Source organism: Mandrillus leucophaeus, unplaced genomic scaffold (assembly GCF_000951045.1).
Source record: "Mandrillus leucophaeus isolate KB7577 unplaced genomic scaffold, Mleu.le_1.0 Scaffold305, whole genome shotgun sequence".
Classification (NCBI taxonomy): Eukaryota; Metazoa; Chordata; class Mammalia; order Primates; family Cercopithecidae; genus Mandrillus; species Mandrillus leucophaeus.
Window position 1 is genome coordinate 643,491 of NW_012103199.1, and position 16,802 is coordinate 660,292.

General features: G+C 58.6%; 1 protein-coding gene across 1 annotated transcript in view; it reads left to right on the forward strand.

Annotated features, from left to right (window-relative positions):
- Window positions 1-16,802, forward strand: part of MORN1 (MORN repeat containing 1) — an 81,691-nt gene that overhangs the window by 11,111 nt on the left and 53,778 nt on the right. The window contains exons 3-7 of the mRNA XM_011987247.1: window positions 364-474; window positions 1,990-2,080; window positions 2,814-2,901; window positions 13,375-13,471; window positions 15,334-15,444. Of these exons, the coding sequence (XP_011842637.1) occupies window positions 364-474; window positions 1,990-2,080; window positions 2,814-2,901; window positions 13,375-13,471; window positions 15,334-15,444 (498 nt within the window). The remainder of the gene's footprint in view (window positions 1-363; window positions 475-1,989; window positions 2,081-2,813; window positions 2,902-13,374; window positions 13,472-15,333; window positions 15,445-16,802) is intronic.

A 16,802-nucleotide genomic window follows, 5' to 3' on the forward strand; every position in this document is an offset into this window, starting at 1 on the left:
TCTCGGCTTCCCAAAGTGCTGGGATTACAGGCTTGAGCCACCGCGCCTGGCCGGCTTTCAGTTTTTAAAGAGCCAGGGAAAAAGCTCATCCTTCACCCTGCAAACTCTTACCAGAGGGTCCTTTGCCCTCGGGTAGATGTCCGCAGAGAGTGTCTGCCTAGGGCTGTCTGCGTGCCCAGCTGCTGGGGAGACCAGACCTGCTTACCATGTTTTCCCTCATGAACCAGACTAAGTAGTACAATGGAGGCGGGGACATCCATTCTGGAGTGGTTCCTGCATCTCATGGGTCAGGGACAGAGAAGAGCCGACTGGGGCCGCAGCCCTGAACTGAACCTCCTGTCTCACCTCCTTGTCCACACACAGGGGACACCTTCTCTGGACAGTTTGTTCTGGGAGAGCCTCAAGGATACGGCGTCATGGAGTACAAAGCCGGCGGATGTTATGAAGGGGAGGTCTCCCATGGCATGCGGGAAGGTCTGGCGTCCACGGGAGCCGGGTGCTGTGAGGGGCGGGTGCTTTCAGGGCACGGGATCCTACGTCCACTTGGGTTCAGGAACCTCTGATGGGGCCTATCTGACTTCAGAGGGTGGGAAAGAAGGTAGGGGGCCCATGCTATCTTCTCCCCACCCCCAGACCGTGTCCTATGCCCTGCATACACCAGTATGCCCACCAGGTCCTGTGGCACTTGGTGCATCTCTGTTATCCGCTACTGCGGAATAGATGCCCATGGCTTCGGGGTTAAAATGGCCACTGCTTTATTAACTGCTCCTGATCCTGGAGCGAGTAGGTTGGCCTGGGCCCTGCAGGGAGGGGCTTCTAGTCTGGTCTCGTGGGGTTACTAAATGGCTATAGTCACAGCAACTCTGCCAGGCCTGAGGGTCCCTGAGATCCTCATAGGCCTGGGAAGCCCAGCTCCTTGCCCAGGAGTCTTGGGCAGCTTGACCACTTCCTCCACATTCTGTTGGCCCAAGCAAGTCAGGAGGCCAGACTCAAGCTAGGAGGGGGCTGTGCCCTGTCCCTCTACCCAGCCAAGCCAGGCAGAGCACGGTCCATGGTCCCACAGCCAAAAGGCCACCTGCACCTGAGACAGGAGTCAAGCACATGATACTCTCCACCACAGATGGAGCGTCTTTTTCCAGTGTTTTTCTTATGTTAAGAATCTGAGGCCAGGCATAGTGGCTCATGCTTGTAATCCCAGCACTTTGGGAGGCTGAGGCAGTCGGATCACCTGAGGTCAGGAGTTTGAGACCAGCCTGGGCAACATGGTGAAACTATCTCTACTAAAAATACAAAAATGGCTGGGCATGGTGGCACACGCCTGTAATCCCAGCTACTCAGGAGGCTGAGGCAGGAGAATCACTTGAACCTGGGAGGCAGAGGTTGCAGTGAGCTGAGATCATGCCACTGCACTCCAGCCTGGCGACAGAGCGGGACTCCGTCTCAAAAACAAAGCAACAACAACAACAACAAGAAAGAATCAGAAATACTCTCAAATTTCTGAGTTGTCCAAAATCTGAAAATGCCACAGTTTACTGAACTCCCATCCTCTTGAGTTTCTCCTTGTTCAGGTGAAGCCCTGCCTCCCTCACTGTGAACTTGAAGTTTCTTGTAAAAACAAACAACAGGCCCAAACCGCACCCGTCCTCACCCCAGCAGGACACAGAGCCTGTGCAGCCTCCAATGGCAGTCTGCAGGGTCCCTCAGCAGCACCTTTGAGAGCTGGACCCCAGGGCCATTTTTGCTGCCCTGTCGGCTGACCGACCTGTCCCAAAGCACATCTGCCCTTCCCATTCAGAGCCTCTCCGAGCCGTGCCAAGGCCCTGTGTAGCCAGGCCTGGAGGGTTTGTCATGCTCCTGGGGGGCCCTGAGCCCCATGCCTCCTAGACTTACCACTTTCCTCTACCTGCCCTCTGAGGAGCAGGGGTCAGATCCTTTCTCAGATGCAGGAGGAGGCACAAAGCCAAGTCTGTCTCTTGGTCCCTTCTCCAGGACACGGGTTTCTGGTGGACCGGGACGGACAAGTGTACCAGGGCTCCTTCCATGACAACAAGAGGCACGGCCCTGGGCAGATGCTCTTTAAGTGAGTATGAGTCTTGCAGGTGCTGCCCGGCGTATGAGAGACACACAGGACAGGTGTGAGGCCATGTGGCCTGGGGGTGTAGACAAGACTGCCGTAGGACACCCCAGGCCTGTTCCGGCCCCTGCTGTCCACCTGCCACAGCTCCAGTGCCAAGTTGTTGGACCACATTCTGTGGTTTTGGTGTTATTCTGTAATTTTCCCTTTATTGATTGAAATTGACCGATGGTGTGTTTAGTAGATAAAACATCACCCCTCCCATTAAAATACCTCCTGAGAAGGTCAGGCTGGCAGCAAGATGGCACCACAGGAGCTTCTCCAGGTCTAAATGAGGCTGGGGGTGCCCTCTGGCCAGCAGAGCCTCCCGCCTCCCAGGTGCTAGGCATCTTCAGCCCGTGTGGAAATTCCCATGGCGGAGTCTCAGCCTCACTGGCTGTGGAGACTGCAGCCCCCTCCTGTTGCCTCTCCGTGTCATTTCCCATTTTGAGTGGCGGAGGCTAAGCGTGTCCCGCGCAGGCTTGCCATCTAGGGTGGGGGTGGGCGGACATGTCCCCGCCGCCTGTCGTCGGCCCCCAGCCGGCCCTGGCGAGGCAGGAGCTCTCGGGGCCATCTGCTCGGGCCTATTTTTGCCTCCGTCCCGCGGTGCCTGCGGAGCCCGGTGGGAGGAGCCGGGCTGAGTCACTGCCACCACCTGGCTCCCCCTGCTGAGAGTGGACTCTGTGCGTGTGTCCCCCAGGAACGGTGACAAGTACGATGGCGACTGGGTCCGGGACCAGCGTCAGGGACACGGGGTGCTGCGCTGCGCCGATGGCTCCACCTACGAGGTACCCAGGGGTGCAGAGCACCTGCTGCCCAGAGGGTGCGGGCCTCGCGGGGGTGGGGCGCGTGGGGTGTGTGGGGAGCCTCACCCTGGCAGCTTCTCCAAGTTCCAGGCCCTGCAATTCCCTTATCCCGCGTGGGAAGATAAGTTTCCCTCTCCCCTCACAGTTCCCTGTCGGGAAAAGAGAAAAACAAACAGGAGCGTATTCATATGTGTGCCTTGTATGTACTCGAGAGTTACGTGGAGAGGCAGGGAAGCTCACAGGTGTGTGCCTTGTATGTACTCGAGAGGTACGTGGAGAGGCAGGGAAGCTCACGGGCGTGTGCCTTGTATGTACTCAGGAGGTACGTGGAGAGGCAGGGAAGCTCACAGGCGGCCCTCGCCTTTGACTTAAATCCCATCTTCAGCCAAACCAAAGGAAGAAGGGTGTTGGGGGCCAGTCATGGGATAAGGCTTGCGGTGCAGCTAAGGCAGGGCCTTCTCCACCTACAGGAGCCTTTGCGCCTTGGTGATCTGGGGCCTTTCTCTTCCTGGTACGGAGAGGACAGACCCTTACCAGTGGAGTTTCCTTTACGGATGCAAATTTTTCGTACAAAAGGGAAACTTGTACTCTGTTTTCAGAGCTTCTCCTGTGTCTGCAGTTTCTCAAAATAATCAGCTCAAAATAGTGCTGATGCCAAAGAGGCAGATTTTGAGGTGGTACATTCTGGTCTGTGACAGGCCCTACAAGGCAGGGACCAGGATTGTTCTTGGGGGCATGGGGCAGCGGCCCCATGAGTACAGAGAGCAAATTTCAGGATGTTTGGAGGAGAGGACGCCAGACTTGTTGACAGGCTGGATGTGCGGGCAAAGGCAAGAGAAGAGTCAAGGTTGGCACCTGAGCTTTCGGTCTGAGCGTTGAATGGACAGTGGGGCCTGGTTCAGGACGCAGTCGGGAGGTAGAAGCAACACCCATCACTCCAGTGGGGAAAATGTAATGAAAGAGTCACTAGCAAGGACGAGGCAGCTAGCTACCAAAAAGGGCAAGAGAAGGAATACCAGCATCGCAATATCAGGAGGGGTCCCGGAGACAGAGCCCCTGCAGTGGAGTCTGGGAGTGGCGTGGTTGTTGCTTGGGCTGGGCTGCAGGCCTGAGCCCCTGGCTGGTGGGAAGGGGAGGCCGCTGGTCCACAGCCTGGGGGAGCTTCACAGTTAACCAAGCCATCCCCCATGCTGGCCGTGAGACACCAGCCCAATCGAGGGCCTCAGGAGCCCAGGTGCTGCTGTGTGAGGCTGTCACAGCCATGAGGATGACCATGACTGCAAGGGCTGTGAGGGGTCCCCTGAGCGTCCAGCAGCACTAACAGGAAGAAACCACACGTGCAGGTCTCTCAATGCAGCACAAGTCACAGCCAATCAGGACTGCCATGGCCGTGGAGAGGAGTCCCTCGTTCCCTAGAGCCTTGGGGCTGCTTTGATGAGAAACGCAACATTTAATTGTGTGGGTCGCAGAATTACAATGTCAGTTGAATTCCCTTCCTTGCCAAGATTCTCGTGTGAAAGTTGGAGAAGTGGTTGGAGTGAATAGTCCCTCGAACTGGGAGGAAGCCAGCACCCTCCTGAGACTCTGACCTCAACAGAGAGGGCGCGGCTGCCAGCCCAGGTGGTAGAGACTTTTCTAGGGTGCCAGGGGCCAGAGCTGCTTCTCAGGAAACTCCCACTGAGGTGCAGGAGACGCTTGCCAGAGACCAGACACTGTGGGGTTTTCCACAGGCCACTGGCCCCGGCCATAGGAGTTAAAGTAGAAACACGGCTTCCCGTAGTCCCGCCTTGTTCTCTGTTGACAAAACCTGGCATTGCACTTGCTGGCAAAGGAGAAACATTGACAGGGTCCACTTCCCGTCAGGGACAAGTGGGCAAGGAAGGGGGATGCTGGGAACTGAGAGGTGGTGGGTTGGCGATTGGCATGGGGCCACATGATGATGGAGGAGATGGGGTGGGGATGGGAGCCTCATCCTGGCTGGCACAGCTGTCCGCTCCGCAGCAGGGCCTCAGAGGTGGTCAGATGTGGGGCCCCTGGAAGGGTGGTCAGGTGGGAGGTGCAGCGTGGCTCCCCTCCAAATGTATGTCCACCCTCCCTGCCCTTGACACAGAGCATCCTGCTTGGGTAAAAGTGCCATCCATGCCCACTCCAGGGACTGCCAGCCCTGCTCAGGGCAGTTGGCCATTGGCAGTGTCCTTGCTGGACCATGGGAGTCCATGTCAGCCTCGTTGCTGCCCCTGCTGGCCTGGGCTGGTGCTGCGGGTTCTCACCTGAGCCATATGCAGGAGATACTGCACCCAAGCCAGGGCTCTGCCTCTTCTCGCCCGGGACGTGTGTCCATCCTGCAGGACCAGACTTCACTGCGTGCTGGGGCAGCCACCACTCCCTTGTCTTCGCTCTCCAGAACGGCTGTGAGAGAGTGCGGCCAAAGGAGTCCCTGGGCAGAATTCTCTTCTCCCCACCCGCTCCCACCCCAGCACACCCGGGCCCCCAGCCCACTGCCACCATGACGATTCCCTCGCCTTGCAGGACTGGGGCAAAGCTGGGGCCGGCGCTGGTGCACAGCTCTGGAGCTTGGGCTCGGGTGTGTGGTTTCACTTCCTGGATGCGAGGCGCTGCTGTCAGCCTTTTGGTGCGTTGGCTCGTGGTCCCCACCAGTCCGTGCAGGGTGCAGGTGAGGAAGCTGAGGTGCAAGGACAGCAGGCTCCCTTACCAGGCAGTGGCAGTGCGGCCCTGGGGGCCCCCGGCCACTCACCCAACCCTCACGTTCCCCGAGATTCAGGAGGACCTGCTCAGGGCCTGTCTCATGGCCCAGGGACACAGGTGCTGCCTGCTGCCAGACAGCGCTGTCCGCTCCGGCCTGGGCTGGGCAAGAAGCAGCTCCTGTTCTTCCAGAGGACCATGGACAGCTTCGTCCTCCCCACCCCCACTCCCAGCACAGCCCTGTCCCCAGAGGCTCTTCTGTCCCATAGGTCCCCTGGCTGCCACGCAGGTGCCAACTCGGGTCCACGCTGCTTGCTGGTCACCAGCACCCTGGGCCGAAAGAGAGGACCAGGCGAGGGACGGTGCCCTCCCTCCTGGGCTGATGGCAGCAGGGTGCTCAGCGCATCCACCAGGGGGCGGCCCAGCCCTGTCCCGGCACCGCACTGGCCTCCCCGGGAGCTCCGAGCTTATTCCCAGGCCATAGTTTGGACAGGCGAGCATGGCCTGGGATGGTCACTGGGCCCAGGGGCTGGCTGGGTACTCCTGAGAGCCAGGCCCCCGAGCCACCTCCGGCCTTTCTGCTTGGGATGGTTTTTCCCCTTGGCGCTAAAGCCTTGAATTCTGCGGACAGTTTTGCAGAGGATTTCTATGAGAGTCTTGGTGCAAAACCCTTAAAGTGACCTACATTCCCGGGGGCTATAATATGACCTCCCCACTCCCTCTGCCGTCCAGGCCCAGAGGACTGGGAGACCTGGGCAGGCCCTGGGACCGCCTGCCAACCAAGGCCCACACACCCTCACCAGGCAGGCCTGTGACCTGAGCCCCGTGGGGACACTGCTGTGTGCCGGTGCTCACTGCCCTGTGGGGTGCCCTGGGCATTGTCCCCGGTGGCAGCAGTCCCCTGGCCTTGTCCACACCACTGACACCTGCAGGCACACACAGACCGTGGCCAGCGAGCTGCCCGCTCCTCCAGCTCCTTCTCTGGGCATTGCTCCTGCCCAGACCGATGTAGACGCGACAAACAGAGAAGGGCGCCAGGGGCCAAGAGGACAGGCTGGGCCCCCATGCCCTCAGGTCAGGACTGGGCCGGGGCCGCCTCCCACACAGCACAGCCATGGCTGCCAGACTGCACTTCAGAGGCAGGAGGTCTTCACATGGCTGTGTGTGCAAGAAAACATTACCAGGTCTGTCCCTTGGACCCTGGTCAATGAGGAGAAGCAAAGGCGCTCTCGGCTCAGCTGCTCAGTTCCGTGTCTCAGTGCTGGGCCCTCTGGCCACAGTGCCTCTCCTCCACCTTTATCCTGGAGAGTAAATGGTGTCGACCCGGAGAGGCAGCAGCCGCCAGAGATGGGAGTCACTCCGCATATCCTGAGGGCTGTCCAGAGGGAGGGGACAGCTGTTCCTTGTGGTGTCATTAGTCAAATATTTAGCCTGCTTTAGAAAACGTTTTGTCGGCTAGGCATGGTGGCTCACACCTGTACTTTCAGCACTTTGGGAGGCCAAGGTGGGAGGATTGCTTGAGCCCAGGAGTTTAAGACCAGCCTGGGCAACACAGGGAGACCCTGTCTCTACAAAAGAAGTTTTTAAAAATACGAAATTAGGCTGGGCGCGATGGCACACACCTGTGGCCCCAGCTACTCAGGAGGCTGAGGCGGGAGGATGGCTTGAACCTGGGAGGCAGAGGTTGTAGTGAGCTGAGATCATGCCCACTGCACTCAAGCCTGGGCGACAGAGCAAGACCCTGTCTCAAAAAAATAAAAAACCAAAACACCAACCATTCTGTCATGGTAAAATCCATATAGTATAAAACGTAGCATCTTAACTACCTTTTGTTCTGTGGAGGCGAGGCCTCACTGTGTCGCCCAAGCTCATCTCCAACTCCTGGGCTCTAACACTTCTGCCTTGGCCCCCAGAGGGCTGGGATTTCAGGCACGAGCCACTGCACTGGGCCATAGCCATTTTTAAGCATGCAGTGGAGTGGCAGGAGGCACGTGTACATTTTGTGCAGCCACAACCACATCCACCTCCAGAACTTTGTCACCTTCCCACCCGAACCTCCGTCCCCTTCCAACACGAACTCCCCACGCTCCCGCCCCGGCGGCCACCGTTCCACTGTGTCTGTAGACCCTGCTGGTCTCGGGCCTCCTGTGAGTGGTGTCCTTTCATGCCAGGCTTGTTTCACCCAGCGCGGTGTCCTCAGATGCCTCCATGCTGGAGCCTGTGCCAGCGCCTCCTTCCTTCCTAAGGCTGAGCCGGGCTCCCCCGATGCGGACAGACATGCTTCTCTGCCCCTCTGTGGGTGGACTCTAGGGAGGCTTCCCCTCCTGGGTCCTGTGGGTGATGCTGCTGTGAATACGGCTGCACAGAGAACTCTTCGAGGCCCTATGGGCCGCAGCCCCAGGAGTGAGACTGCTGCATCGGATGGTGATGCTGTTCTCCACAGCGGCCTCACCCTTTTACCTTCCCGCCCACGGTGCACACAGTTCCAGTTCCTCCGCAGCCTCACCAACACTGGTTATTTTCTGTTGTTTTTGTAAAAGGTTACCCTGATGAGTATCAGCCCTCTTAACAATGACCACAATTGAGACGCAAGCCCACCCACTGTCAGCTGTGGCCAGCACTGCGCACCCGGTCTTCCCCTCTTTGACGCTTCTTGGTGACTGTGTTCTCCCCCAGTCCTGGCCACCAGCCGCCCCCATCCGGGAGCACCTGCCCCTCACCATGTTGGTGCTGCAAGGCTTTGTGGAGTGCCTTTGTGCACAGGAGTTTGGGCCCTTTCGTTTCTTCCCTGGGAGCTTAAGCCATCAGTCGAGGCCACGAGGCAGGCGCCAGGCCCTTCTTGGACACTGAGTTGCCTCTGAGAACTGCCCTGCCCCTCCAGCCACACCCCAACCAGCGCCGGCTGTTTGTTTTAGAGATCATCTTATGTTCTGAAAAGACAAGAAAGTGGTGAGTCCTTCTCTCTCTCCTGGCCTTCGCCTCTGCCCACGTCGGAGCATGCCCTTGGCACCTCCTACGTCAGCTCTGATCCATCTATAGTAGGAGAAACTCCAGGAGACATCGGCTGCTACCCAGGGCACCGTGAGCTCGAGGTTGGCGAAGCCCTCCAGGAGACCTGTTCCCCTCTCAATGGCAGGTATGTCTCCTGCAAACCGTGTCTCCTGCCTTGCAGCCAGTATTCCTTAATGCAGAGCTCTATGAAGAACCTTTTTAAAAAAATGCATTCTAGAAAAAATACATTCCTGAAAATACACGTGTTACAGCTTCTTCTGACGGAAAATAAGAACAGCGGATCCCAAAGCAGAGGAGGCTCCTCTTCCACAGGGACAGGAGCCACGCAGCTCAGGCCGGGCCCAAGCCACAGAGGTCCTGGGCCGCGAGCACCCCCACCAGCCTGCGACGCCTCGGCCATCTCCGTCCCCCGCACTCCTGGCTTACTGCCTCAACCTCCCAGGACCCGAGGGCTTGGGCAGGCCCCACACATCCTCCGAACACCCTCGGTGGGAGCTGGACCAGAACTCGGAGCAGACAGATTGGAGGCCACACGTGTGTGTGCACATCAGAGCGTCTCCTACCCATGTTGGCAGCAGCGTGGGCCGCCAGGCGTCCCTGGCTGCGTCAGCTGCGCCATGAGTGTTGGCTGTCTCACACGCCGGCTTTCCCAGAGTCACCGCTGGGTGCCGAACACCTGCTCACTGCACGGAGCAGGTGGCTCCTTCTGGGCAGCTTTGCCCGCCGCAGTCCCCCAGCCTCCTCTCCTCAGCTGGGCATGTGTAGGAATGCCCACCCGGGGCCTCCACGGGGCCTGCAGCCTCCACATTCGGGCCTACTGCCCTCAGACCCAGGGGTCACAGTCCAGGAAGCCTGGGCCAGTGGGGGTATCCTGGCGTGCATGTAACACTGAGAACCATGTAAATAATTTGGGGCGTTTGAGCACACGTGGCCTTTGGGGAGTCTGGCCGGCTTGCCTCAGGTGGACCCCCCACCACCCTGGGGCAGAGGAGGGGGCTGGCTATCAGGACACCAGGGTTACACTAGGGCAGAGCCCATGTCCCCTCTGGAACTCCTCATAGTTCATACCTTGAAGCCCAGGCACTTGCGATGGGACCAGCGAGGTCAAATGCAGGACCCCTTGTCCTCACTGTTACCAGGAAGTGACACAGATGACTAGTCCTCAGAAACCAGAGCTAGCCCCACCCATCCCACCAAGGCACAGCAGCCCCTGGGCAGTCGCAGGGCCCAGGCAGGAGGGTCCGGCAGGCTCCTCACTCATAACATGGCCTGAGGGGGCTGGGCAGCTGGTCCTGGGAGCCCCCACCTGGTGCACCAGGCCGTGAACCTCAGCAAAGGCCCCGCCTGCTTCATGCCCAAGATTTGGCAATTGTTGGGGGTTACTTTCTCCAGACCACAACACCCTGAAGGCCGACACTGGGGAAGGCTGGAGCCCCCGCTCTTCACCCCCACCTCCTGGGGCTGTCGAACCCCAAGGAGCACCAGAAGCAGGATCCCCCAGGAGGGCCGGAGGCAGGAAGTGCCTCGTGGTGCCAGGGGAGGGTGGACGCCTGACTATGGCCTGAAAACAGGGAGTTGCTTCCAATAAAGCACGGAAAGAAAACAGCATGAATGGACCAGAAGTGCTTCCCAGAGTGAGAAAGGAGAGCGCTCACAATCTCTTCCACCCCAGGCTGCTTGGAGTAGGCCAGCGCTAAATCAGTCCCTGCACCAGCCAAGCCGTCAGAGCTCATCGACTGTCAAGGAAGGTGTGAGCCTTTGGCCAAGTGGTGCTGGGAGCTGGGGAGAGCTGAGCACTGCCCGGGGCCTCCTGAGTGCTCTGCCACCTGGCAGAGCAGGGCAGGGAAAGGAGGGCCCCTGACAGAAAACACCCTTATGGTCCTGGGGTCACCTTTGTGACCGAGGGGGAACGTATGTGTGTCACCATCATCCTGCACGACCGCTTCCTGACTTTGGAACCACTGTTTGCCTCTTTATTTTGGGTGTGGACCTGGACCCCAAGAAGCCCTTCCCCAAAGGTCATGTGACCATCACCACCTTCCTGTGTCCTACACCATACACCTGTGCTCACCTGGGTGCCAAGCAGTGGCCCGGCAGGGAGGAAGAGGGAGAGCAGGCGGCGGCGTGCCCATTCCTCTGTCCCGGCCTCTCCGTGACTGAGGCCCTGCACATAGCTCTCCACACTGGGCATTGCCCTGGGCTGTGCCTGGGTGCTCCCTGAGGCCCAGGCGGGAGGCGGCTGCTCCAGAACTTTCAATGCCCCAGTCTGTGCCATCAGCAAGGGGATCAGGAGCCTCCCCTGCACCCTATTTAATAAGCACCTGCTCATTCCTGCTTGGGGTGCATGCAACAGAAACCGAATTGTCAAAGGTGAGATTGATAACATGAATTAGACAAGACCATGCTATTGAATCCGTTGCATTGATCACTCAGATGTGCTTGGACTGATCAAGTGCTGCATGAAAGCTTGCCCGGCTCAGCCCTCCCACCCGGACACCAGCGGTGGGCACCGAGGATGCTGAGCCCAGACCTGATTGCTGAGTACCCAGGGAGGGGGATGCCAGGCAGGCTCGTGCCACATATGTGAGCCGCAGCCCCAGACCAGCCATGGCTGAAGTCACTCACCCCAAAGGTGGGCTCTGCACCTCTGCGTTTCTCATGACCTGAGTGTGTCTGGCTTCCCCTGCCCAGCCGTGGCCTCACTGGCTACTCACCCTGGACACTATATGGCAGCTGGTGCTGGCCCTGCCCCGCAGCTCCACCTTCCTCCTCCTGAAAGCCCAGGGCACCTTCCAGAGGCCAAGCAGGTGGAACGGGGCAGAGACCAGACATCACTATTCTCATTACTGACGGTGACAGGGGCCCCGGACGCCCTGAAGAGCCCTCAGCTGTGCGCTGACCTGGCGCCTCTCCCCATCCAGCGTGAATGAGATGAGAGAGAGAGGACAATGGTCCCAGGAAGGGACCCTCAAGAAATGCCAGTCAAATGCAGTGGACTCTCGCCCAGTTTGGTGGGAACGCCTGAAGTCACAGGACAGAGAGCTGAGGGGGCAAGGCTGAGGGGAGGTGCTGTGCACGTGCCAGGGCGCCCACGGCCTCCGACAGACCTTGGCCTCCAGGCACGCCGTGCAGCAGCAGTCAGGACAGCCCATGGACTCTGCGCCAGTGCTTAGTATCTGAACCCCAGAAGTGCTCTCACCTGACCCCACATGCGATCAGCTCTGGGACTCCCAGCCACTGTAGCTGCCAGTGTGGGTGGTGCTTGCCCAGGGCCCAGGTGGCACAGTGAACCGGACTCTGATCTTCAGGGCAACTGTCTGGCCAATAGGGTGATGTCAGTGGTGCGCTCAGCTTGGAACATTGCAGGAATGCAGCTGGGTGGGTGCTGGCTGGGATCTTGGGGCCTGGGTGCTGGAGGGACAAGAGCCTTAGGAGCTAGGACCCTGTCCAGACAGCAGCCAGGCCTCTGCCCACCTGGCACCCCCAGCTGGCTGCCAAGCCTCTCCTGAAGCTGAGAGCTGCCTTTTTGCTGCCTCTGGGCACCCATGTGGGCTGCCAGTTGTCTCGGATCGGATAGGAGCCCCCTGCCTGGAGGCGTGAGCCGTGCTCCTGGCCCGCCGCTGAGGGGCCCCCGCCCTGCCCTGCCCCCAGCTGATGGCCTGGACCCGGAGGCTTCTCTTCAGCCACTCTGCAAATGCGATCCACACCACCCCCCGCCCCCCACCAGCCCCTCATGCACGTGGCTCTCCCTGGCCTTTGGGGCAATCCAGTGGCCTTCAGGGCTGTCTGCAGAGGCCTTGTCTCCCTGCGGCCGGAGAGAACTCCGGCACCATCCACTTCTCCCTGATCTGCTGCACTCCTCAGCCCTGGCCCTCGGCCCTCCTTGTCTCTTCCCACGCATCCCAGGGCCCAGGATCCGTGGAGAGGCCCTGGGAAGGCACACACTGCGCCCTGCAGACCTGCCGCGGCTGCCTCGGGGTTCCCCTGGGAAAGGCACCCAGGGAGGGCCAGGCAGGGAAGCAGGAGCCCGCTTGGCTCCTGCCGAAGAGTGAACAGAAGCAAAACGTGCCTTTGGTTAATTTTTCTTCTAATAGAAGTAATTGAGAGTCAAATGAAATACCGTTGAAATTTTCCATGAAAATAATCACCCTGCTATTTCACATGATTTTCCCAGGCTTTGTTGTATGACTTGGAAACCAGGCTTGTTACGAAGGAGGCAGAGTTGGGGTGTGCAGCGAACAGGCGTTTCTCCCAAGCGCACGGGCACGTTTTTTCAAACTGTGTTTTTTAATTGGCCTCTTCATGTACAAATGAGCAGTGTAACGGACAAGCAGGGCACCTTAATCCCAGCGCCACAGTCGGCCAGTTTGCAGGTTCAGGCCTCCTTTATGATACATGCCACAGACGCAGTGTCTTTGTATTAAAAGGATTTTTGTGCTGAAATGTGCCCGTTCGAGGTTTTGTTTGCATTTTATATACTGTGCCATTGTTCCCATACCTCCTGGCATCGTTAAAATTCAAAGGGGAGTATATTTTGCAAAGCAAATTGGATCGCATTCTAATGAAATATAGTTGCTCACCACCAAGGGACAGGCTGCAAGGACCCTTGAGACGATGTGGTTTTCTAGCAGCCTTTGGTCCTCGGGCCCCGCTGTAGCCCCAGGGAGCTGCAGTGCCATGCGGGGACCCACACAAGACCCTTGGGAGCCACCAGCCTGAGCCTCACTCTTCTGTCCGCAGGGACAGTGGCACAGCGACGTCTTCAGTGGACTGGGCAGCATGGCCCACTGCTCAGGGGTCACCTATTATGGGTTGTGGATCAACGGCCACCCAGCAGGTAGGTGTCCCTGCCTTCCCCTGGGCACTGTGAGGTCCACTGTGGGGTGTGTCCCTGGCCCCTGGGCAGTCACATGGGAGATACTGACCCAGAGCACACTGGGGAGGAGTGGGGCGCTGTGGAATCTAAAATCCCATCTCTTTTTAGGAAAAACATGTTTGATGTCAAAAGTGCTCCTGCTGCAAGTGGGGCCTCCCAGATTTGGGGCCTGAGTGTTTGGGGGTGACCTGGTCACAGCTGCGCTGTCCCCCAAGTGGCTTCTGTCCAATTTCCCTGAGCCCTCTGCACTGTGATGTGACCACAGGGTGGCCTCGGGCTCACAGAAGGACCAGCCAGTTGGGCCTCCTCTGGGGGTGCCTCCCTGAGCCACCTTCCCTCTCACCATGGTGTTCCTGGTGGCCTCTGGGTGGCCTCTCAATAGATTCCAGGATGAGGGTGCCACCCCAGGGGTCAGTCTGGCCAGGGACATGACACTCATCCAAACCTTGGGGCCAAGTTCGTGACAGGTGCAGGTGCCGCTAGCACCGACTCGGGCTCTGCACTGGGGATACCTGCAAGGTCTCAGCCCAGGCAGCCCCACACATACCTCCTCAGCTTGGAGGACCTTGGAGGACCAAGACCTGTTAGCTGGGAGAGGTCACAGGGTTGACAGGTAACAGTAACTGCTGCCCTCAGCACAGACCTGCTGGCCCTGGGCTCCTTGTGGAGGCTGAGGTCTTGGGGAAGGCAGAAGTGGCCAGGTGCCCGGGGAGCACTGAGAGGCAGGTCCCAGCACCCGCACACACACAGTGCACCCTGCAGGGGATCCTGGAGCAGTGGCCGAGCCTGGGTCCCGGCCCAGATGCTTTTGCCTCAGGTGGAGTCTCCCTGAGCGGCCCCTGGATCCTCAGCAGAGCCCTCCAGGAGTGTCTTGGTGACCTCACCTCAAGGGAAATAATCCAGATCCCAGCCCCTCCTCCCAAAAGTCTCTTGGTCCTTGTTGAAATTCCTAAGTGGGAAAAACGGGGCAAGAGGTGCAGGACGTAGCCTGGGTTCACCCTGAGGAGGGTCTCCCTCCAAACCAAAGTGGGCTCTGGCTTTACCCCCAGAACACAGCAAGAGCTCCCACGGGGGCCAGAGTTTCAGGCCCTTCCCCAGCCCCACCGTTGCCATGAAGTCCAGGGCACCCGCCACCCTGTGTACCAGGCGTCACCTGTGCTGCCTTTCAAGGCAGCCTCAGATTCCAGGCGTTCTCCCAGCATCTGCTTTTAAAGCCCCTCCATTGTGCTTTGCTGGAGGCCGGTCCATGGTGGAGAGTCAGGGATGGCGGGTGGGGGCAGGGGTGGTGGGCAGCAGGACACGGTGTGGCAACACTGCCCACAGTGATGCCCCACAGGCCTCGGTAGAGCAGGGGTGGCCCTGGCTGCCAGGAGGCACTGGCCAGCCAGTGGACCCACCCTTGCCGGGCCTCGCCCCAGCCCCGGGTCCAGCACCTCAGGGTGCTGACTCAGACGCAGGGAATGCAGGGCCTGAATCCCAACCAGCGGGAAGACATGCCGGAACATTCCATGGGCAGGAAAATCCTACAGCCCCACACCGCCCACTTGTGTCTCTTGCGTACTCCGTGGTCCCTGTGGTCCACTTGACTCGATTCCACAGTGCTCCCGGCCAGCAGAGCCGAGCCGCACGGTCTGAGTGCGGACGACTGCCCAGGTTGCTGCTCTGCAAGGTGGCTTGTGGGGGGTCGGCCCCAGCATGTGCTTGTGTTCCAGCTGCCACACCGAGCTCGGGTCGGTTCCCAGGGCGCCCACTGCTGACTCAGCCATGGGGTGGGTGGGGGGCCATGCCAGTCACCGCTAAAGCCACACTCTGTCCTCTCCCAGAACAAGCCACGAGGATCGCGATCTTGGGTCCGGAGGTGATGGAAGTGGCCCAAGGGTCTCCCTTCTCGGTGAACGTTCAGCTGCTGCAGGACCACGGGGAAATTGCCAAGAGTAAGCATCTCCGGGGGGAGATGACCTAATGTTTCCGAAAGAGAAACGGGCAGCAGGTTCTTAAGCAGTGAAGATGTGGACAAGATGTTGCATGTGGCTCCTGAGGCACAGAGGTGACTTCGTGCCCAGAGCCTGGCAGAGAGGTTGCAGGCGTGCCAGCTCCCCTGCCAGTCAGGGCAGCTATGGGTGTGTGTGCAAGCATGCGTGCACATACTGTGTGATGTGCGTGCTCATGTATGTGTGTGCATATGTGTGTATGACTTGCACAAGTGTGCACAGGTCTGACTGTGTATGCGTGTGGTGGGGGCACGCGTGCGTGCGTGTCAGTGTGTCCTTCCTTTTCAGGAGGAACAGTCTCCGTTCCGGTGATGGGCCACTTTCTGCTTCCCCACTCGTCTGCCAGTGGGCCTCGCAGTTGTTTGCACCTTGGGCTGTAGTGAATGGTGCCGCTGTGAACATTTGTATACAAGTTTCTGTGTGAATGTGTTTTCATTTCTCATGGGTATGTACCTACAGATGGAATTGCTGGATCATGTGGTAGATTTATGTTTGAACTTTTTTTCTTTTTTGAGACGGAGTTTCCCTCTTCTTGCCCAGGCTGGAGTGCAATGGTGCAATCTCGGCTCACCACAACCTCCGCCTCCTGCGTTCAAGCGATTCTCCTGCCTCTGCCTCCCGAGTAGCTGAGATTGCAGGCGTGTGCCACCACGCCACGCTAATTTTGTATTTTGAGTAGAGATGGGGTTTCACCATGTTGGTCAGGCTGGTCTCGAACTCCCGACCTCAGGTGATCAGCCCGCCTCAGCCTCCCAAAGTGCTGGGATCACAGGCGTGAGCCACCGCACCTGGCCTGAACTTTTGAAGAAACTCCTAAACTGTTTTTCCAAAATGGCTGCAGCATTTTACAGTCCTGCCAGCAATGCATGAAGATTCAGATTTCTCCGCATCTTCCCAGCACTTGGAATTGTGTCTTTGTGTAATAGCTGCCCTGTCGGTGTGAATTGGTAACTCCTCGTGATTTTGATTCGCATTTCCCTAACAACCGTTGATTATGAGTGGCTCTCGCTGTGCTTATTGGCTATTTGTTTATCTTCTTTGGAGAAATGTCTATTCAAATATTGTACCCATTTTTTAAAAATTGGACTGTCAAACAGTACAGTGGCTCACACCTAAAATCCCACCACTTTGAGAGGCTGAGGTGCAAGGATCACTAGAGCCCAGGAGATCTTTCTTTTTTTTTTTTTTTTTTTTGAGACGGAGTCTGGCTCTGTTGCCCAGGCTGGAGTGCAGTGGCGCGATCTCGGCTCACTGCAAGCCCCGCCTCCCGGGTTCACGCCATTCTCCTGCCTCAGCCTCCC